The sequence below is a fragment of the Python bivittatus genome, unplaced genomic scaffold, assembly GCF_059951505.1.
Source record: "Python bivittatus isolate LINGU-HERP-01145 unplaced genomic scaffold, Pbiv_v1 ctg000840_np1212, whole genome shotgun sequence".
Classification (NCBI taxonomy): Eukaryota; Metazoa; Chordata; class Lepidosauria; order Squamata; family Pythonidae; genus Python; species Python bivittatus.
Genome location: NW_028277113.1, coordinates 13,696,636 through 13,720,465, shown reverse-complemented (window position 1 = coordinate 13,720,465; position 23,830 = coordinate 13,696,636). Strand labels below are relative to the sequence as shown.

The window sequence follows — 23,830 nt, the reverse complement described above, 5'->3', positions numbered from 1 at the left end:
TTTTAAAGCAGATCAAGATCAATCTCTTTGTGGTCTGTTTTATAATCTTTCCAGGCATCAGTATCACATGGATTGCTCTGTAGTTCTTTGGATTCTCATTTGCCCTCCTCCATTGTCTGATACTTAACCCTCCTGGATTTCTGGAAGTTAATAGACAAAAGCTTGGCCAAACCCTCAGCAAGTTCTTTGAGTACCCTGGGTTGCAACTGAAACTGCTCTACTTAAGTAGGTGTTCCCTGTCTGTGTTTCTGTCAGTCTCAGCCTTCATTCTGCTTTTCACAAGTTGCCTAGTAGAATGCATAACCTTTTGTTGGAGACAACTGAACAAAAATACAAGTTAGTTTCATTCTTATTTTGCCTTTCCTTGACAGCTAGTGTACCATGGTTCGTACATTTCTGTCCATCTAGCTATCTACCCTTTATCTTCATAATAGCTCTCTTAGAATGAGAAACAATGACTGGTTCACAGTCATCCACTGTGCCTCATGACTTAGTGGGAATTTGTATCTGTATGTCTTTGATTCAAGTCCAGGGTTTGATCTGTTATATTAGCAATGACTCTGAAATCCCCCACTATTATGATGTGTGAAAATTGCCCTCAATGATTGCAGTAAGATTCTGTGATGCCTAGGCAACTGGTTAAACTTTTCATAAAACACTCTACGTACTACCTTCATTAAGGTGAAAGTTAAATTATTTCAAGTAAACTGTACCCTAGATGAGGTACCATCAAAATGATATGATATGCATTAAAACCATTTTAGTTTTAATTGTGTAGCCAAAGCTGCTGCAGTATCAAATTGTGTCCAAAATGTGGGTGAACAGAACAATAGTGTTTGGTGGAATGTTGGGGTACACAGCATAGCACGTAAGTCTTGCAGTGTTTTTTTGACCAACTGAAGGTAAGCCTCTGAAGGATTCCTGTCTTCATTGCTGTGGCATTTGTGATGTGAGATTGGGAAACCCAAAGCAGCTATGTGTGCACCAAAGATGGCATCTCTTCATGTTAAGCTCTATAATGTATGGTGTTAAATGTCTATCTGAGTTTAGAACTGGAAAGAGAAGACTGCTAAGTTTCAAATACCGTGGTTGGTAGGAAAGTATGTGAGGGGTTAGGGTTAGGTCATTTTATCCTATTCTGCCTCTCAAATGTTTGGTGCTGAAAATATAATGTGAATAATCAGGGATTTCACAATCAGTGGCACTTTGAATATAATTCAACATAGAGAGGAACCAACTTTGATTAATGGAGCCTTTAGATCTGAATGGTGCCAGATCTTTATGAACATGTGAGCCTGTGAAGTCAGCAGCTAAGTCTGTGACATATATTTTACTTTCTGTTTGTTTCTTTTATTAGCAAATATTGACCCCGCTCCTCCAATTTATACCTCCCGCCCTGTCTCTCTTCAGACTCCTCCCTACTCTGTCCTCCACAAATTCTAAACTTGTATAAACTTGCTTAGTCTCTTTCCAGACGCTGCGCTTTCAACTGCCTCTCCTGCTTTATTTGTCAGTCTCTTCCTTGACCATGATCAAACCTTTCCCTGTGAGACTCTCCTTTAAGTTCAGCTGAAAGCCGCAATGGCAATCCTAATTTGAAAATGCCAGTATGCTCTGAGGAGTTTTCCAGAACTTCCTGGTTGGAACCTAAACTTGGGCACAGGCTGTTCTCCCTTCTAATAGGGATGGCAAACCTACTTGACAGGGTGAGGAATATCATTTCCATACAGCAGCTGGCATGATGTACTAAGGAATTAATGTCCTGTAGTGGTATAGAAACTCTTTTCTTGCAGCTAAAAGCTCAGATTGTGTTTATAAGCTGTTGAATAACAGTTGTCTTGTCCCACTATCTGTTGGTCAGATTTTTTACCCTTGGCTCTTAGTGCCAGCGTTCCCTCCTTCTGCTTACTGGTAACTGGGGATTAATGCAGCTGTTTGATCCCATTTCTCAGAGCCTTCTGTGCAGAGACTGGGGTGGGGGTGGGGGGTGGGGTGTCCTAAAAGGCAAGCAATGTGGTGAGCTGTCTGATGTTAACAGGGACATAAACCAGTGCACATTTAACAAAGGTGAACATTGAAATCCTTTCAACAGGGAATAAGTCATTTGCTTTAAAGTGCTAACTAGTGCTCCGTATTTCAGAGCTGTTCTAGAATTATGCCTGTCTCTCCTTAAAGTAGAAGCAAAGGGGCATTTTGGGGTTAAGAAAATAATTTCTGTGATGACCAGCAAGCTTCTGCTTGAGTATTACTTTAATATGAATGATTACATACAGGTTCAGATTTCCAGCTTTTTCTCCCCATGTCTAAAAGCTGGGTGTCTTTTTTTTTAAAGAACAAACAAACAAACAAACAAAGAAAAAAAGTTTAGGCCTAAAGTATACTGTATGCAAGCAAGTACTAACATTGGGCACGTTTTAGGAAAAAGTGGAGCATTTCTGTATGATTTCTCTATGATCTGCTTTTGATTTCAGTGTGAGTTACCTTAACTAGATGTTTAAGTCTGCCCACTTAAAAGTTATGAATTTGGATTGGATTTAGGAATGTAAAGTGGAAATAATCTGAGACTTGGGCTGTCCTTTACAATACTCATTTATCATCAGTTCACTCTTTCAGTTGTGACTCTTGGGGAGGAAAAGATGGATAATAAAAATGCCTCTGCACATACGACAAAATGCCTTCCTTTGACACAAGAAATCGCAAAAGGCTTGGAGTGTTCAAGTCCTCTTTGAATATTCTTTTTATGCAGTAGCTTACAAAAAGTCTTTGAAATCTAATCTCGCACACTATTGCAAAATATAATTTGAATGCCTAGTGTGAGGGAATGCATGTTTTGCATACATGTAAATGTACTGTTTCACAAATCTGAATCCTGCTGGATTTGTTGTTGTTATTGAAAAAGAAGTGGAAATAAGTTCTGTTTGCAAATAACTAAAAAATTCCATGTACTTTCATTAACGTTAGTGCTGATAAAATAATGGAAGGCTCTCCAGTCTTAATATCATGTCCTATATCAAACTGTTCCTGAGGAACAGCTGGAAAACTGCCTTGCTGGTACATCAGCTTTAGCTGTCACTCTTGTTAGTCATTCTACTTAAATCCCTCTGTCTGCTTCAATCTTTGCTTTATGTAACCATCCTATCCATATTTAGCCTGACAGTCTGTGTGGGGTATTCACATTAAGATTGCAAACGTTTCTTTCTTTTTTGATATTATTATGTTCAAAGTATTACCATATGTTTTTCCTCTATTGACATATTCAGCTTCTTCTGTTTAAGTAGTACAGTACTTCTTTAAAAGTCAATAAAAAGGACCAAAATTGGTCCTTAAAAAAATAACTTTCCATAAATGCTTTGAATAGCTTGCTTTTAATTATTCCCTTTTCACAACTATTGCAAGAAGTAATAGCAGAACTCTGTACAAAGTTGTTTATATTTCCTAGCCTTTATTGCAGTAGCATGACATTGATTCTTACTGCTAATAGGATCATAAGTTCCATCTTCAAATGGTATTTAAGCTAATTTATCTATATTCTTAGTGGTAACAAAAGTCATTTCACTGCTTAAAGTGAAGCATAAATGTCAGCAAACCTATTGTTAGGCATAGCACTTTGATACAGATATTGGGGGGGGGAGTTAAGCTAATAATTTGAAAAGACACCCTGAATTAAGACTTCTGTGCACATATTTGCAAAGCTGAACTGTCGTGTTGGGGATGAGTTTGTGATTACTTTTCCTTAGTCTATCTGAGCATTAGGGTGAAAGCAAGAGCCCCTTTTTACAGTGTTCAGTGTGTCTCTGTCAGCTGAGAGGAGAATTGGTTAATATTTCCCGGGTGGTTTGCTATCTTCCTTAGGCTAGCTGCTGTTACATAGTTTATTGCTCTTTTCTCTGTAATGGCCTCATTCCAACTGTTTGATGAGCCCAACTGGGGTTTTCAGAAAGACCTTAAAAGCCCGAAGACTACATCTCTGTCTCCATCTTTCAGGGCTTTGGAGTGCACTTACAATGACCCTTATTGTCTTTGTGGAGAAATGTAGAAACAAGGTGCCAGAGAGTAGGTGGGAGGTCTTGGGAGGAGCTGTATGCTGAAATGAAGTGTGTGTGGTTGACAGAGGCCATTTCAAATGTTTCTGGGTGACTACTTCTCTCACTGGCTGTGACTTCAGGTTTCCATCTGCAATCATGGCAACAGGTGTTGAGTCTTAGAATGCTGTTTACTGGCCTTACATGCTTGGATTCACATAAAACATCACACCATTAAATGGACTCAATTTAGCATTTAGTTGATCTACTAGAGGCTGGAAAAACCCAAAGAATTGGATGGGGTCAAGACAAAATCCATATTTTAAATTAAAACAAAATTAAAATTAATGTAAATTAATTTATACTATATTGAATACAGTTACTATGATTCTTCCCTATTTAATAATTTATACCCTACATTAGATCAGATTAGATTAGATAGATTTTATTACAGTCTTAGACCAGTACAAGATATAAACTCTACAGTTTGGTAACCACTTTTAAAATGATTCTGAGTGTCGTACCCAAGCTTTGCCAGGACTTACATGTAGCCTTGGGATCTCTGACTGAGCCTCACTGCCATAAACTATGGTTTATAAATTACAGGTAGGTTTACATATCATAGTAAGTCAAAGCCAACAAACCCTGATATAAAGTAGATAGTGTAGGGTAACAGGTGCAACACAGCTGGTTACCCAGAAGCAGTGGTTACTTGCCTTGGTTGTACAGAAACCTTTTAGCATCTAATGTTTCATTATTATACTAGTTTGGTTTTTACAAGAGAAGAGAATTACGAAGTCAATGATAAGAAACTATGTTCTGTTTGGACCGATATTGATGGTGTGATTATGTATCTTTCCCACGTACTAGATAATATGCTCTTTCCCCTTTCCTCCTCTCTAGGTGCGATGTTTGCTGTATTACGTTCCGCACACACCGGGGGCTGTTGCGGCATAACGCAGTTATTCATAAACAACTTCCAAAGGACTCAACTGGAAAGCCTTATATTCAGAACAACCCTTCAATTCCTGCCGGCTTCCATGATTTGGGCTTCACAGACTTTTCTTGTAGGAAATTTCCCCGCATTTCTCAGGTATTTGTACATTTTGGCTGGTTATTTGTATAATATCCATTCTTTCTTTTCCATTTAATTTAGAGGAGAATTGGGAACCAAAGTTTCGGAGCATCAGTCGCTTACAGTCAGTTTCAGTTGGTATCTTCCTGCTGGAAGCATTATATAAAATATATATGGGCTTTAGAGCACAAAAACTGGCTGCTGGATTTTGTGTCTCTTCTCCTTCCTGGGATACTTAATGCTATGTGTTTTCTTGTGATGCCTCCTAGGTTTGGTGTGAAACAAACCTGCGGAGATGCACCAGTGATTATCATCGCTATATCTGTGAGATATGCAACAAGGCATTCCCCATGCTCTCAGCACTCAAGCTGCACAAAGACACCCATGCAACTGATCAGGGAGGAGAAGTGCACAACCTGCACTCAGAGGATGCAGACCTAAAAGCTTACATGGCATCCTTGGGGCTGCAGCATACCAAAGACGTTGAATCTGTCAAACAGGAGGAGCTCGTGCCAGATGATGAGGTCCAAGAAATGCAGCTACGAACACTGAAATGTAACCTACCTCAGGAACCTGGTAGTGCTAACCAGTTGAACATATCCCCTCTGGAGGCTGCTTCTGTGGGAGGGCCCTTTTCGGTCCTTCCCCCTACAAAAGAAAATATGAAACTACTCTCACTACAGCCTTTCCAGAAAGGCTTCATAATCCAGCCTGACAATAGCATTGTTGTTAAACCCATTTCTAGTGAATTAGCAGATATTCAGCAGATCTTAAAGATGGCTTCCTCAGCAACTCCACAGATCAGCCTCCCACCACTTCCTAAGGCATCTCATGTCCCCATCCCGTCCATATTCAAACATATGCCTCCACTGAAGCCAAAGCCATTGGTAGCCCCTAGGACCGTTGTAGCAACTTCAACACCACCTCCATTGGTCAACACTCAGCAAGCCTCACCAGGATGCATCAGCCCAAGCCTTCCTCCAGTACCACCCAAAATGGTCAAAACCTCTGAAGAATCAACTTCAGATTCTTCTATCCCACACAGTAAATCCAGAACAGACTCCAGTCCTTCTCCCCAGGCTAAACCAGAATCTTTGGGTCAACATGAAATGAAAACTCAGCTGGAGCAAGACAGTATCATAGAAGCCCTTTTGCCTCTGACAATGGAGGCAAAAATAAAGCAAGAGGTGACAGAGCGAGACTTCAAAGCCATCATTACTGGAACTGCAAACAAGAAGACTCCAGCTATGAGGAAAGTTTTATACCCGTGTCGTTTTTGTGAGCAGGTGTTTCCATTCTCTGGAGTCTTAAGAGCTCATATCCGTTCTCACTTGGGTATCTCCCCTTATCAGTGTAACATCTGTGACTATATTGCAGCCGACAAGGCAGCGCTGATCCGGCACTTGAGAACGCACAGTGGGGAGAGGCCATACATCTGCAAGATCTGTCACTACCCTTTTACAGTGAAAGCCAATTGTGAAAGGCACCTGCGCAAAAAACACCTCAAAACAACTAGAAAGGACATAGAGAAGAATATTGAGTATGTTGCCAGCAATGCGGCTGAGATGGTAGATGCTTTCTGCTCCCCAGATACAGTGTGCAAATTCTGTGGGGAGGACCTTAAACATTACCGTGCCCTCCGTGTCCACATGAGGACACATAGTAGCTGCCAGAAGAAGAAGCCATTTGAGTGTAAAGAGTGTGGCACTGCCTTCTCAGCCAAGCGAAACTGCATTCATCATATCCTCAAGCAGCATTTGCACATCCAAGAGCGGGAGATTGAGAGCTATGTGCTGGCAGTGGACTGCACTCCTCCAGAAAGCCAACCTGACCCTGTGTTACTGGAAGAAAGCACTTATCTGGATTGCAAATCTGTGTCACCTTTCCTGGAATCACAGAATGGCTTTTTAAGGGGTGCTCCCTCTCATGCATCGATCAAACTTGAAACTGCAAATAGCTTCCCGATGGATTTTGATGAGCCTTTAGATTTCTCGCAAAAGAACAAAAACCTGAATTCTGTACTGGTCAAGCAGGAGAGTCCATTTGGGTCCTCTCTCTATGACAGCTCCATGGAGCCCATTGACTTGTCCATCCCCAAGGCTTCAAAAAAGGACAGCGATGATAACATGAGTGAGGATAAGAAGCAAGAGCTCCTTGATGGCCATGATGAGAAACTCCAAGACCATCAGCGGTCTCCTCCGGCTAATGGCAACCTGGAAAACCCAGCTCTCAGACATTCCCAGCCACTGAAGGGTCCACTTCATTTGACTGTCCCAATGATTTCTCCAGGTGTCTTGGGGAACTCAGCTTTGCTGAGGCCATTGAGGCCCAAACCGCCCCTTCTCTTGCCAAAACCCCTTGCGACAAAAGAGCTGCCACCCCTCGCTTCCATTGCACAGATTATTTCATCTGTGTCCTCTGCTCCTGCTTTACTCAAAACGGAAGTCACAGACTCTGTCCCCAAGGCAACCATTGGCAGCTCCGCCAGCTCTGAAAAGTTAGGAAGCCCCAGTCCTAAAGCAACTGTCCTAGCCACTGTCCAGACAGACCCCAGCACTCCCAGTGACTTAACGAAGAGCACCAGCAGTCCAACGGGGTCCCAGAAATCCTCGGCTTCTGGATCAGTAAAGAAAAGAGGCAGAAAGAAAGGCACGAAAAACAAGCCCAAGGCAAGCAGCGGTCTGGACTTGGAATCCAGTGGGGAGTTTGCCAGCATAGAGAAAATGCTGGCAACCACAGATGCCAATAAATTTAGCACGTTCCTACAATCAACTGCAGACTTTAAAGAAGAGGCTGATAAAAATGGAGCTAGCGAGGAGGAGAGAGAGGCCGTTGAAGACAAACTCCTGCGCGGAAAGCGAAACGCCTATTCAAACTGCATTCAGAAGATCAAGTGCCCCCACTGCCCTAGACTTTTTCCCTGGGCAAGTTCTTTGCAGCGGCACATGCTCACTCATACAGGTAAGAGAGCCCTTGTGCAATGGCCTGGGGAGGGGGAGGGGCGGGATGCCTTCACAGGACTTGTAGGTGAGTGACCAGGAGGGATGTGACTCCAGAGGAAAAGCATCATGAATTCATCACATCCAAAAGGAATTGCCAGGAAAATTTCCAGCTTTAGTGTATTGCTAAGCTTGCTCTCTATCGTGCCATCCTTGAGAGAGCTTGTGTGTGTTTTTTTAAACTATGAACTGTGTAACTCTGCATTATATTTGTGAACCATGTATTTATTTATTTATTTAGTAAATGTATATGGCCATCCATCTCGTGTACATGACTCTGGGCAGCTAAGAACTAAAACTAATAGGAACAAAGTAAAACACAGCCAGTGATTAACAACGTAAATAACTTCAAACAGCACAGAATAGCAGCTGAGAATAATTGAACGCCACATAATCCGTACAACCAGACAGTGGGCTCACCCCCACAATTTGCATGGTTTAGCAGCAGTTGACCTCGTGCTAGAGGATTGGCCCTTGTACGTGTAAGATCAAATCCTGATTTACAGTCCAGTTCGCTATGATGAGCATGACAGACTGTGAGTTGCTGCAGCAAAACAGGATAGAATGTCTTGGGAGTGAGAGAACTTGGGGGCCATGACTACAGTGCCAAACTCTGCTCTGGCAAATTAATCTCTTAACCTCTAACTACTGCTCTGAGTATAAGGACACTTTTTTTCCTGACAAGGCGCAAAAGTGGAAGGTCAACGGTATTGCAGAAATAGGTTCCTACGTCGTAGGTTCATTCTGTAGAATCTTTTTTTTTAATGATGGGTTGGGGAGGATTTCTGACTTAGTTCTCCCTCCCTGTCAGTTAGGGTAGATGAGCCATCCCTTTAAGGTTTTGAATCCTATCCACTACATATCTTAGTTTCATTAGTGGTTAGAGATAATGGGAAGTGTATGCCAAAGTATTTGGAGGATCCAGGTTAGGGAAAGCTGGGAGTGGAAGGATTGGGTAAATGGATCAGGAGGGAAGAAACAGCGGAAAGGAGCAGTTCTTAATGGTTTCTCTTCTGCTGTTTTCCTGCTCTCAGATTTGCCTGCCCTGTCTTCCATTTGTGAGGCCTAAATATTGCTTCTTCTATACTTTAATACAGTGGAAGAAAGGAAAAATACTGAGTAGCATTTAGAATGGAGGAATGGCTGTGGAGGAAAGAAGGCGACAGTGCTGTTCCTTTCTGCTCCTCCTGTCTTAATTGCCCTCATTAGAAGTTGCTTTTCCTCATCCTAAAGGAACTGCTGACAAAACTTGCATTAATTACTAAGATCTGTGATGCACTTTTGCATAAAATTACTAAAAAGGCCTACCCACCCCATACAATTTACCTAAAATTTGCTCGTACTCATTATATAGATATATAGCTGACCATTTATATAAATTAAATGAACTTTATAGTTGTTCCACTAATTTGTTACTAACCCAGATCACCTGCAAATCAGTTCCCCTAAATTAGTTGCTTTACCATCCAGATCCTGCTTTTAGTGGTATGCACATCTCCATGCGCGCTGAATAGGCAGTCCTATGCATTATCGCTAGACGTGCTCTGATTTTGATATATCCAAATGCTTGATCTGGATTAGGAGCCACAGAGAGAAGAAATGGCTTTCCATTGGCTCTCCTTAAGCGTCTGTATGAAAGGGAGAAAGGGGTAGAGGTACTTCCTTCTGTGCCTTTTTATAGGGGTCTCCATTTTAATAAATGGCATCAGGGTTTTTTGTTTACTTAAAACTTAGCTTCCAAATTCTGAGATACAGATCTTTCTTCATTATATTTGGCTTTGATAATGGGGAAAAAAATCACTAGTGCAGGTAAGGATGTGTGAAAAATATGCTAACTACCTTTTCTTTTTGCAAATCTTTTTGCACTTAAATATGTCCTTAAATTCCTTTTTTCATATACTGCTGGCAAATGCCACTTGTAAGCTTTATGGATAATGTTATATCCTTTCCCACCTATCCCCCCATTACATTTTGCCCTGCTATCTTAAATATATTCAGTTGTCCTATTAATTCTGAACTCAAATAATTGATTTCTGTTTTGATATCTTAAAGCATTCAGGGCTAAATGCAACAGGAACATTTGTGGATCGACTAGACTGTTGATGTTTACAAATAAAAAAGGGCAACAGATTGGCATTGAAGACAGTGATTAAAAATTAAAATGCATTGTGCATATACAATATTTCTCCCACCCTTTTCAAGGACAGCTGTATGGTGCAGCCAGAGCAGTTGGTCTGCTTAGGCACCCAGTATGGATACTTGCTTTGTCTCAAATGAGGGACTCACAGGAGTAGCCTCTTCTCCCATCTTGTTTCCTCCTACGATACTGCTGTGGGGACTGGACAGAATCTGCAGGAACAGATGAAACCTACTTGCAAGAATGGCAGGAGTTTAGTGTTGGGTAACAGCAACAGGAGAGTAGTCCCAAAGGATTTGTCACCAGTAGCAGCAGAAAGGGGGGATTCCAGAATTGGGATCAAGCCAAGATGATTAACAGTCCCCAACTCAAAATAGCTGCTTGCTCCTGGTTTAAGTGAACCATGATAACCAAAAATCTTAGCCTTTTCCTTGGAAAATATGGTTTCACTCATAGTTTTCTTTTACTATTTAAGTTCCTGGTGTTTAGCTGCAGTTAGAGGCAGAATAAAGACAGTGCAGTTTAACAGCACCAGGTTTTCTTCTGATTGCCTGCTCAGATGATCGCTTCTGCCAATATAGAATTTACCGTTGTACTCAGAGTAGAGTTTAAAAACTTAATTACAGCCTCCCTGTTTTAAGTATCCTTGGGTAATCTCTTTGTTGATTCAACTCATTATTTTGGACCATACCTCCTTCCTTCTCTAGAATTTGTTGTCTGGCTTTATCACTTCAAAAAAAACCCCATGGTTCATACTTCCACATGCATTAAAAGGACCAAGAATTAGTAGACTTTCTCACAGTACGAAACACCCTTTGGTGTAATGAAGGAAGGGGAATAAGAACAGTTTTTGTTTATCTGTGGGATATCTAGAATCCATTTTTTATAAACACCTATCTCTTGTAACCTGCTGAGGATTCATTTAGATTGCGATGGGGTATACGTTTGATAAATAAATATATAAAAAATATTGCTCACAGTAGGTGTAGGTATGCATGCTGGTAGGCTGTTGCCTTTGGAAAGAATCTGAGTTGATTGAACTGAGGCATGTTCTGTACATGAGATGTTATTGTAATATGCTGAATCCATTAATACCCTTCAAAATTATGAGAAATTGGGTATTGCAATGCTTGGCAAGATATTCCCTGGTGAATTCATTCAGCTGGGTCAATGCTGAAATAGCAGGCTCAAGAACAGTATGAGTCCCTCTTCTTGGCTTTGCAAATAATCCCCCCTTTAGCTCCAAGTGAATATTTGCTTCATGTGATTTTCCCTCCTTTTCAGAAGCCCCGCCCCCTCAAAAAAACACACACGCTCGTATAAACAGAACCTCAGTGTTCATGCCAAAGGCCCAGAACATTCTGAAGGATATTTGCATAGGGAAGGGAAGGGGCTCTCCACCCTACCTACAACCATGTCTTGATGATATGTATAGTTGATGAAAGAATTGGGCACAGCCATATATTTACATGATTCCTATGGTGACTTCAGCATTAGTTGCTACTCCATTTTCCAAACACTCAAGCTGGAACTTCACACTATTTTGACAAAATGCAGCACACTGACTTTCTCTCCGCCAATTTAGTTTCAGAGTCATTGTTTCCCATCCCTTTTTGTTTGTTTCTTTGTTTTTTTTAAATGTTGGTATAACCAGTTCTAAAGGTGCCTCTGGTTTTATCAGAGCAAGCCCTCCGTCTCTAGTACAGAGCCTGGAAACACAACATTCTGGGTTATCCTTAAACATCTGCCATTGTCTCCGCTGTGGTTATGGTCATCAGTTGCTCTGTGTTGATGATTCATTTGCTTGTGCAGCAGAATGAGATGGGGAGGAAGAAAATGACAAAATACAAACTTGGAAAATATTCCTAAAATCTCACACTGCAATGAGAAGATCCCCACAGTAATTTTGCTCCAGTACCAAGATTTTGTGGTTGTGTTCTTTTCTTAAAGGAAAAAACTGTCAAAGAGAAAGGAAAAAAATCCTTGGTCCTGGTTCACAACCTAGTTCTTTCCAATTATACAAGACGAGCTCCCATAATCTCATATCTAGGATGACCAAAGCTTATGCAGACTGGAAGATTATGAGAGTTTAAGCCCATCATGTTTACAGAATAGCCAGTTTGGGGAAGATTAGCCTAATGCATTATTATTATTATTTTAATACAGATCATATTGGGACTTTAATTTGGACCTGTTACATAATGTGGTAACATGCTTTTTTTAAAAAACAGATTAAATAACATAGCATTTATTTTCTGAAATTACCTGTAATATCCATGTATTTCCCCTGAGGCTTACGTGTGTATCTGAAAAAATAGCATCCACTTATGAACTGTGGAGATTCCAACAACATGAGCCATGATTAGGAAGACTCTTGAGAGACTTGTAATGCTTGAAATACACCTGAAAAAGTACTTTCACCGTCTGTAATTTGTTCCTTCTTTCTGTTTGCTGATATTCCACTGGTCTCTTTTTCTCGTCTCATGTTATTTTGGGGCCCCAAGATGATTAGAGGCTACATTTAGGCATGGTTGAACGGCATGGCTAGTTGTATGCTTTTTGACTTATGAAGCCCAGCTGGCATTGCAAATTGTATTTTCCTCCTCGATGACTTGACTAGAAGAGAGTTTTGTTCTGCCCTCTAATGTGTATGTTTTTATAGCTGCGTGTGAAGTGACTGAAGATGCATGCAACTATGCAGAATTGTGGCCTTCCTTAGGCAGCTAGCTTTTGAGCCTTTTGCTTGCTGTGGAAGTGGCCACAGGTAGTGGCAATTGTGATAGTTAACTTTCCTGAAACAACTCGTTCCTCCATGCCCTATCCATTTTTTCCCTATCACATACCTTAGATCTTTAGAATTACACTTTTTAAAATGAATTAAATATTATGTGTTTCCACCTAGTTTTTCTTCTCTAATTTTGTTATGAATGTCCCTTTTCTTAAATATGTACAGAACTAATTCCTGCAGGTAGATTGAACAAGGAGGTTGACTCTTTGATATCCTTGAGTGTTTTAATTAGACACATAGCACCATGGAGATTATTTTTGGGGCTTAAATAAATGTGTGAAATGAAAGAATCTTCCCTCTGAGTAACTGATGGAAGTTTTTGATGAGTTTAAATGCCAAGGGAAGGTCGCAATTCTAAAACCAGTTCTAAAGGTGCCTCTGGTTTTATCCAGCCCATGAGCTTGTAATTCATTTCTAAATGGGCCATGGATGCTATGATCCTTTGCAACCAACTAAACATACACTTCTTTCTGGATTTGTGTGGTGCCATATGCACAATTAATTAGCAAAGCAGTGTACCATTTCCATACTGAAAATCTCAAAATAGTTGTTTTGTTATTAAGCCCAAATGTTTTTTTCAGTCAATTATATTGGAGAGCTCTCAGGGCTTTTGTGTTTCAGAGTCAGTCTATCTTCCTAATGTTATTTTATGTATGGCTATTGCTGGAATCCTGAGTATGCTACTTGGGAAGTAAATTGCTTCAAATTTAATAGGGGCCTTCTTTTAAAATTAATCTGTATAGGACTGAGCTGAGTCAAAGCTGTTGAAACTAAGTTGAAGGGATAGGAAAACACAAGGAGCTCCTCTGATACATTAGAAAAAAGATAAATATGTTTTTTTTCCCTGCTTCATTCAGGTCAGAAGCCCTTCCCTTGTCAAAAATGTGATGCCTTCTTTTCTACCAAATCTAACTGTGAACGCCACCTCTTACGCAAACACGGAGTTGCCAACTACTGTCTGAGAAGAAACGGGCTTATCCCACAGTCTAAAGAAAGTGATGCTGGAGCTCATGATAGCACAGGTAGCTCTTTTAGGTTGTTCCAGAATTTAAAGATAAGTTGTGTTCCTTTTTGCTTTGGGCCTTTAGAGGAATCAGTGAGGCTTTAGAAGGCTTTTCAGAACTTGAGGATCCAATTAGAAGTTAACACCCTGACCAACTTATGTGTATTATGGGGTTTTCCCCCCTATTCAGGAGATGTGGGAGCATTTAAAGTCTCACGGACAGGCAAGAGGGTTCTGTGTCCTGCCCTTTCTCCCTTGCCCCCTAATTTTTGCTTCAGATGAAATTGTGAGATGAAAAATTATATTTACCCAGCAGACATCAAGGGACAGAAAAGTGTTCAACATTCTTGCCTCCCCAGTGCTGAGATTTCAGTGGCTCATCTATTCAGCATAGGAAGATACAAGCCTTGGATTGTGTGATGCATAGATTGTGTTGCTGCAATGTTTAATTTGGCCCTGAGAGGGATTTGTATTCAGCAAAGAACAAACAGATAGGGACCAAGATAGTTGTGGTTGTCATTGTTTCTAGTTTGATTAGATAGGTTATCAAGCAGACATGCCTTACAATAGCTTTACAAATATACCCATTATCCTATTTTTAATAGTAATTTTTTTAAAGATTACAATTTACAACAATAAAAACTAATACAAACTAAAAAAAGAAAAGAAAAAAGTGCAGAAAATAAAAAATAGAAAAGAAGAAATAATATAGTAAAGAAAAAGAAAATAAAGTGACTTCCCCCTTCATCACAAGTATAAATAATTTTAGTAACTTATCACCTTCTCTTAAAATACAACAAATGATCTCTTCTTCCCATATCCCACATTCTTATCTATAAACAAGTCCATAAAATCTCATCATTTCAGTCCTGATGTCAGCAAAAGTCCATTAAGGGTAACCAGAGATAACAACATATCGATTTTAACCTTGATCAAATAAACCAATTTTATATTCCTTCCTTTTACTTCTAACAATCTCAATCTCTAGTCCCTTCAAATAATGTCCTAGAACTTGATTCCGTTTCATTTTTAATTTGTCTCTTCTCACAAAATTCTTCAAAGTTTTAACAAGCCTCTTTTGTAAATCCAGTCTAGGAAAATTATCCAGGTCACTCTCTTGGTTTGTTATTTGTATATCCCTTTTAATTATTAAGACATCAGCCGGTTTCTTTTGTATCTCCAGTGTAACATTTTTTTCCATGTCATTTTGTAGCCTGTCATTTTTAAATCCACCTTCAAGTCAGTCTCAATCATGTCAGGCAATACTTGTTCCTCTTCCATAGCATCTTTTAAACACAGTCTATCTATAGAGGCAGACAACTTTTGGGTCCATTGTTCAAAAATATCTTTCAATATGTCCAATGTTAAAATATTTTGCTTCATTCTATATGAGTAAGTCGAGTTTGAATGTTCTTCTCCTTTAATTGTAATCTTTAGTTCCTTCTAGTGTCCAATTTTTAAATAATAATAATAATAATTATTATTATTATTATTATTATTATTTAAGAATTCAAAGCAAAAACATTTTCCCCTGGGAAGGATTCTTTGTAATTAATTCCAAAACCTTACTTCAAATTTATCTGGACCCTTAGTCTGTTAGTGACTCTAAAATCAGTTTTAATCACCTTTTTGCTATTTATTCCAGAAAAAAAAAATTAAGTCCTTAAACTTGCATTTAAAACATCTTTTGCTAAGGATTGAAAGAAACTCACCCGGTATTATAAAACTTGTCAACCCAAAGCTGAAAAGCAGTTAATAAGCAATTTCCAAAAGTGGTTAGAAAAGAAAGTATGCAAACCCATTGTCCTTAGAGGTGCCAACTGCAGTTTGAGCAAGATGGCTATTTCCTTGTCACCCAGAGCTCTAAACCCTCCAGAGACCACTGTCTTGCAGTCTCCGTGTGAGCAGCAATTGTCTGGAGCACTTGTGGGCAATCTCAACTCCTCTCCTTGTCTGGAGAGGATGAATTATGAAGAACCAGTCTACTTGCCAGTTGTTCATTCTGCTGCAGTCGTCAGCTCCGCTTTTTGCGGAGCTGTCTTCAGTTCGCTATTTCTTCCCTGGAAGTCCGGATCCCCATCATCCTAAGTAAGAAGGCCTTTGGCTGGAGATAGTACGAGACAAGAAATACTGCATTTGTTTTATTAAGAAGACTGTTTTGGCTTTTGTAACATTTTACTAATGGGCAACACCATGCAGTTGGAGAAAAACATCAGGATTAAAGCTACCATTGATTGTTGGGAACTATGGTTTAATATCATTAACCAGTTTTTATTTGATTTGATTTGCTGAGTGGTAGAAAGAAATGAGGAAGCTGGCTGGGATTCTGGGTAGTTTTTGGAGGAAAGCCTCTTATTGAATTTGGCTCAGTCTCCTCACTCAGCTTAGAGAGAGAGTATGTGTGAGAGAGTTCTCAGGGTTCTTGTGAAGAGAATCAGATACAGGTGGTCCTCAACTTACAACCACAATTGGGACTGGAATTTCTGCCGCTAAGCAAAGTGGTTGTAAAGCACGACATCATGTGACTGCATCACTTAGCAATTGCAATCCTGGGCACTCCTGTTGTCATTGTTAACCAAATTCCACCGGTCGTTAGCCAAGGACCCACCCCAATCCAAGATGTTCTGGGCTTGGTCCCTCCCAGCCCTGAGCCTTGATAAGGTAAGGGACTGCCTCCAAGTCCCCCCACCTGCCTATCTCACCCCCCATCTCTGCCCTTTTGGCTGCCCTGCACCCTGCCTTGTGGGGTGGCAAGTGGCCCCAGAACTGCACAGCTCTGGGGCTGCTTGCCACACTGCAGCTCAGGGACTTCTTGGCATGCTGTGGCTCTGGGGCTGCAAGAAGCCCCTGAGCCGCAGTGCAGCTCAAAGCCCAGACGCAGCCTGGCCTGGCAGCGTGGCACAAAGCCAGAGCTGCCATGGGAGGCCACAGCTGACCCAGCCCAGTCCCAACTGCAATTGCCTTCGCCACCCTGCACCCTGCAGCCCCTGCTGCCCTGTGCTTCACCACGCCAGCTGACCTTTGCTGTCTTCCTGCTTCGCTGACAAGGTGTGCCTGCCCTGGCCCTTCATGAGGCAACTGCTGGCCACATGAGGCCAGGTCTCGCAAGGAAATTGTCGTGTGCAACCTGATGAAGAAAGCTGTGGGTGGCCAGCAGCTTCCTCACAAAGGGGCAGACTGGGCATGTTTGGTCAGCAGCAGGAGCAAGAAGACAGCAAAGGGCAGCAAGGGCTGCAGAGTGCAGGGGGCCAAAAGTGCATAGATGGGGAGGAGATAGGTGGGTTGGGGGAGTTGAGGTGCCCCTGTGGTTGTAAGGGTGGGAGGGCTGCCAAGCGCCTGAATTTTGATCATGTGACTGTTGCAACGGCTGTAACTTTGTGGACTGGTCCTAAGTTCCTTTGTTCAGCATCGCTGTAACTTTGAACGGTCACTGAACTAATGGTCATAAGTTGAGGACTACCTGTATAGCATCTTGTGGCTTCCCGGAAGAAAGGCAGAGGATAAATGGAAATAATAAATAAATAGGAATAAGTAAAATTGAAAGTTTCATAACTTAGTAATAGAGAATTTTTAATTCACTGCTTTGTTCTTTATGATTCCTGTGTGTTGTCTGAATTGGGGCTCTTTATGCATCAGTGGGATATACATGTAGAATAATGCTGGAGACATGAGGAGAGACCTTTCCCATTATTAAAATGAAAGAAACAATCATCTGAACATGGTGTTTACAGCTACCTTCTCTTAGATGCTACCCATGTTCTTGTTCCCAGTGTCTCAGGTAGGAGAATTTAAGGATGTGTGTACAGTTCTAACTATGGATGTTTAAGCTAGAGTGAAGGGACTGCCCTCCCCCACACCCCCTCCCCACGTAGAGGGGAGGCAACTTCTGCCTATCAGGAGATAAATTTAAGCAAGTCACAGAAAATTAAATGAGAAGTCTAATCAGCACTGACGTGAATCCTTTCATTTGTATGAAAGCAATCTTACCAAAGTGTCCCACCTAGTGGAAGCTATTTGGGATTGGAACATAAAAAAAGAGAATAAAAGAAACCTTACTATTCTGAGAAATTGAAAGTGACTGTAGATGAGGGAGGTGCATACGTCAACTTTTTAAGTTTACTTTTTGTTTGAGATCAGTATAAACTACAGTAAGGTGCAAAATTCCGATAGATGCAAATCCACAGACCGTGTTTTGAGGACATGGACAGCCCACAAATTAAAAGTCATACCAGAACTAAACTCACAAATCTCTTTAGATAAAATCTATTCCCACTTCCTCCACCAAACATTCTTTATCAACAGTCTCATCTGGAAGGATCAAATGGTTTTGGATGCTGCTACCGTTAGATAATTGGGAATTAGGTATCCAATTTACTGCAAATCACCCTGTGATCTAATAGTAGATCCTGGATTAATTTCTGCCTACAGTTGGTATACTGTACTTTGTTTAAAGTTGTGAACAACAAAAGGGAATCGGTACAGCATGTTGTAAATAACTTGAGGAATATGTGAATTACGGACCTGTCAAGACACAACCCGCCCGCCCCCCCCCCAAGCACAGCAGCAAGAGTTTGATTGTTTCTTAGCTGTTTACTGGACTCTTAGGGTTTCTGAACATTATTTGTATTATTTTCACATCTTAAATAGTGCAGTCAGGGGCATATGTCATTAGATCTTCACATTTCTGTAGCCAGGTTTAATAAGCTAGTGACCTTTCAGGTCCTGCTTGCTGCTGTTTTCTCCCTGTTTGGTGACAGAACGAACGAGAGTCCTTTAGGAACAAAGTGCAACTGATTATAACTAAGCCCTTGAAAGCTGCTATGTATGCCTTATATAACAGACTGTTATGCAAATCATTCGCTCCTGTATCTCACTATAAAATGTGTAGGTATTTCAGTTAAGACCTGTATTTTGTGCTTGAGAGTCTCCGCTCAATTAGAAGCTTGGTCTTTAAAGTTTTAAATAACGAATTCCTGTTTCCACCCCACCCAAGAAGAATTACCTATGAGGAGAACACAGATTAAACTTTGCTTCCCAGTCGACAGAATTTCCACAAAGCCATCTATTCTTTTTAGAAATAGAAGTATTTCATGTGACCCTCTGTGCTTACTGAAGGGAGGACAACACAATGGGCATGTATTTATAAAGTCTCTGTGAAAGATCAGGGTGGGGTTTTGCTCAAGTCATCATTAAGAAAAAAAGACAAACATGCTAAAATGCACATGATTATGAAGAGAGGAGTATTAGGGAGTCTAGCTGCAGATTTATGAGGTCAGCAGTCCATGGCAACCTGCAAAATGCTTAGAATGTACAAAAGATAATTGGATTAGGAAGATACCTTAAGGTCCAGTAAATGTATATTTAAATCCTCAACTTCCTCATGAGTTTGGTGCATAATGTTTATCTTGCAATAGTATTGTGGTATAGGTTACATCTCCCAGGAAATGGTTTACCAAAGTTGCCATTTCCCACATACAAATTTGGTACATTACATTTTTTTGGCTCTACTAACCCACGCAATCATAGGCTTGGAATTTTTCCCATGTGACGATAAGTAAAATATTGCTCACTCGGTGAGTGGTTGGGGAGTGCATGGGACAGATGTGCTGCATTTTTGTTTGATCTTACAGTACTTAGCTGTCTGGGTCAAGGATGGACGTTCTTCAGATTTCTTGGATTTTTGTTTTTAACTAGAACCCCAAAATATATGAACTTGAGGCAGTAGTGAAAGACAGGAGGATGGCTCTGAGAACCTTTAAAGAACTTGATTTTAGTTTTGGTGCCAGAAGTTCACATCTGGTTAGGCCAAACTTTATTTGTTTCAACATCTTAATTTAGGTAGAAATTATTGTTGCTCTTATTGATATGAAGTTGCACTGCAAATCACTCAGATCTGCTAATAGAGCTCAATCTACTTTCTGTCTACCAGTCTGGCTGGAAATTGTGTGATCTCAAAACAGCTGTAATCTCAAAACATCCTTAATGAGAGAGAAATTAAGGAAAACTGGAAAATGTTATTCAAAAATTGAGAAACGCTAGCAGAAGATGTACCTGAAATGATATCTTAAAACTCACACTTTAATGGGGGAGAAATGGGAGTAAGGGCTTCCAACTTCTTAGTAACCAAATATAGTTTATAAAATCTCATTGATTAAATAAGCCTTTTCTTGTTGCATAGGCATGTGTGAAGTATCCAAAGCTTTCATTTTATGGAAGAAAAAATAGGTGTCAAAGCACTCTTTCTGTCGAAAAGAACTTCAGTTAATCAACATTGGCTGGTTTATAAATTGAAAAGCTTTTAGGGGACTTCACTGTCTTTTATTTGCAACATGGGTTCTTGGCTCTTGACACCATCTCTTTTCACCAATGCAGTATATTTTCATTTCTAGGAAATAGTGTGATAAAGTTATTTTTCAGTCTGGAGCAATAAATCTGTATTGATACTGCTGAACTGCCAAGGAGCATATGCACAATTCTGGAATTTCTTCTGCAAGTGGTCATTAAGGGCAAGAAGCTATTTGGGGATGTTGGGAAATGGGTTTTGAGCATGCTGTCAGCTTCAAGGAGGAGCTGCAGCACCTCATCCCATGCCCATTAGCAGAGACAAAACATGCTTAAGTGCCCACAGACTACTTAAATGAAGGTTTCAAACATATGTCCTTTTCTCCATCAGTCAACTGCAACTTCATCAATGGCACTCTGTTAAGAACACATGAATTTTTAGGTCTCATATTCTGGCTCCAGTTGTAGAGTTTTATCTGTAGCCAATGATACCGTTTTATTTCTGTAGCTTAGTTGTATTTTTCATTTATTCTGAAATTTGAAATCCCTGCATTTTATTTTCCATGTGTTCCAACTGTCTAAAACCTCTTGATTTCTGGCTGTCTTTGTCTGGTCTCTCAAGGTTGTCCCGTTGTCATTCACAAATACAGGCTCGATGAGTCAGCACAAAAAGGATCTAAAACATTATTTTATCAGCATTTCTACATCCCTTTAATTGCTAAGCTGCTATTGAGCTTTTAGAAACTCAAGGCTTAGATTATTTATCTAGAGAGTGTTAGTCTTTTAATTCTTATAACATATAGAAGGCATTCTAAAAAACATAGTGGCTACCAATATCAAATGTAATCAGGATTACATAGGCTATTATGCTGTAACATTAACTAAAGTTTAGTGGGGAGGAAGGGAGAGAATTAGTGAAGAAAAAAAAAAATCCAAAGTCAGCTAGAACTTTATTAGGAATGACCAGAATGTCACAAAGCAGTGTTCTCATTTATACATCAAAGCAGGTATTTCTTCATGTCCCTTCATCCCTGTAGTCTTTGCTTTATATCCAGGCTGGTGAAATGTTCTGAAGAGAAGGAAATGGTTTATTTGTTAGGTTTATATTCCACCTTTCCTCCACAAAGTCAGGGTGGCACACAGAGCACTTCCCCCTTCAGTTTTTCCCAACAACTGTGTAAGGCTGGTTGAGAGAGAGTGACTGGCTCCAGGTCACCCAGTGAGCTTGCAAGGCTGAAGGTGGACTTGAACCTGCCTTTTATTTTCCCAGGCCTGGTCTAGTTACTTAAACCACTATATCATACTGGCTCTCCATTTGGACTAAGCTTCTTTGCCCCCAGTAAGTGAAATTTTTAAAAGGATGAGTTTGTTTAGACCCACTAAATATATAATCTGCCTGGGGATTTTGGAAGAGATATGATGTTGCTATGTCTCTCTTTTTGGGAGTACCAGAAAGAATAGAATTAGCTTGTATGGAAAGGAAAGGGGCACCAATTCTAAAAATAGTCTCCCAGTCTAGTTCAGAAGACATAGGCATGCTAAAAGGATGCCTGCATCCTGGTTTCCACAGATTGAAATTTGATTCAGAAGCCTCTAGTGAAAGTCAGTCATTAATTCAAGAACCCTCACTTCAATCAGATGTTTAGGGATATGTCCATAGATAGCCCGGCTGTTTGATCAAATCTTTGCAGAATACTGTTTGATGTGCATGCTTCCTTCCATTAGATTAAAGGGAATAGTTTGCACTTGTTCAAATGGAAATCCCAAAGCCATATTCATGAACAAGACAAACAATTTGTCAAAACCCCAATACCTTTGCTAATAGTATACTCAGTTTTCTTCTCCCTGGTATCCAGAAATAAAACAGCAATAATTTGACTGCTTGGAAATAGGATTTCTTAGAGCCTGATCCCATTAATTAAATAGCTTGCTCCATTGTTTTCACAGTTTCTACCATGCCACTGAGTAAAAACACATTTGGATTTATTAATCTTTCCAGAACGTCATGGCACATGAAATACTGCACATGAATTCATGGAATTTCTGCACAGGGATTAGGCAGTCATATACCATATTGCTGTTTGTGCATTTTTGAACTAAGCTGAAATATTTTGCATTGCAATTGTCCATAACACTAGTGAACTTGGAAACTAAAAATATTGTTATGTATTGCTGAATGTCATACATGCAAACAAGACCCTGTGTTGTTTTTGACTAGAGAGCAGACAGACATATTTGATGATGACATTACAGAAAGTGATGTTGATGAGGCTTCCTTGACTGCTGAAAAAGTCAATATTTCTCTGTTCTCTTTTACAGATAGTCAATCTGATCAAGAAAATACAAGTGTAGGAAATGAAGCACTTGACTTGACCTCTGGGGAGAGAGACCACCTAGAGGAAACAGCTGAGTTTCTAGAAGAACCTGAGTGCAGTCCCAAAGAAGAGGAAAAGATGGACTCATCCCAAGGAGAGGAGGATGCACAAGAGAAATTAAGCGAGGGAGAAGAGGAGCCAGAAGAAGATTCAATCAGCAATAGAAGCCTGGACCTCAATTTTGCTAGCAAGTTCATGGAATTCAAGCTGGCTGAGAGTGATCAAAGCACAGGCAATGGGGCTCAATCTGAAAATAAACACACCTGTGACACATGTGGGAAATTCTTCAAGTTTGCTGGTACTCTTAGCCGGCACAAAAAAGCCCATGCACATGACGACAGGAAAGATGAAAAGAGCAGTGAGGATGAAAGTAAAAATGTTCAAGGGAGAGACCAAGCCCAAGTCCCTGTCATGCAGGTGGACCCATCTGTTGAACAGGAAGAGCCTGCAAGGGACATTAAAGGAGCTGAGTCTCCCACAGATGGTGAGGCAACAGGAAGGGAAAATGAGGAGAGTGAAAGCATCTCTGAGGGAGAGAGCACTGAAAGAAAATCTTCTGAGAAGAGTGATGAAGACAGGAAGCCAAAGTCTGGTGGGGGCACTAAGAGTGAATCCAAAGCAGACAAAAGGAAGAAAGTCTGTACAGTGTGCAACAAGAGATTTTGGTCTCTACAAGATTTGACACGGCATATGAGATCCCATACAGGTACATGGGGGCCATTGAGTATTATTTGCAGTAATATAATCACTCAGTGATAGAATATATGCAGAGGTTCCAGATAGAATCCCTAAGTAGTCTAGTTAAAACTGAACAAATCCACTGCTTGAAAAACTGGTTGCCCATTCAGATACTGCTGGACTAGATGGGGCTGTCAGATTCTGCACAAGGCAAAACCTGTTACTGTAAGTGATTGCCTTGAAATATTTGGAGCAACATGTAGCTTAAAGAAGGAAGATGGCAACTTTTCAAAGCTTTATTTTAACATGAAATCATGCTAAGCCCACTTTTGCAAAGTTAGGTCAGGAATCCTGCATATATTCTTAATACCTTGAGAAGCAGGGCATATAAGTTTTAGTACAGGTGGTTTACCTCAAGTTTGCTGGCTTTTTGATTTCCCTCAGAAGTTAAATATTTATTAGCAGGTTGTG

The 23,830-nt window shown here is 40.3% G+C and overlaps 1 protein-coding gene across 7 annotated transcripts in view; it reads left to right on the top strand.

Annotated features, from left to right (window-relative positions):
• The window catches only part of RREB1 (ras responsive element binding protein 1), a 142,992-nt gene that overhangs the window by 111,712 nt on the left and 7,450 nt on the right, over positions 1-23,830 (top strand). For 6 of the 7 annotated variants that reach the window (XM_025176336.2, XM_025176351.2, XM_007422131.3 and 3 more), the window contains 4 exons: positions 4,926-5,115; positions 5,367-8,058; positions 13,879-14,043; positions 22,626-23,387. In XM_025176336.2, the coding sequence (XP_025032104.1) occupies positions 4,926-5,115; positions 5,367-8,058; positions 13,879-14,043; positions 22,626-23,387 (3,809 nt within the window). The remainder of the gene's footprint in view (positions 1-4,925; positions 5,116-5,366; positions 8,059-13,878; positions 14,044-22,625; positions 23,388-23,830) is intronic. The other variant, XM_025176357.2, reaches the window with a different exon arrangement.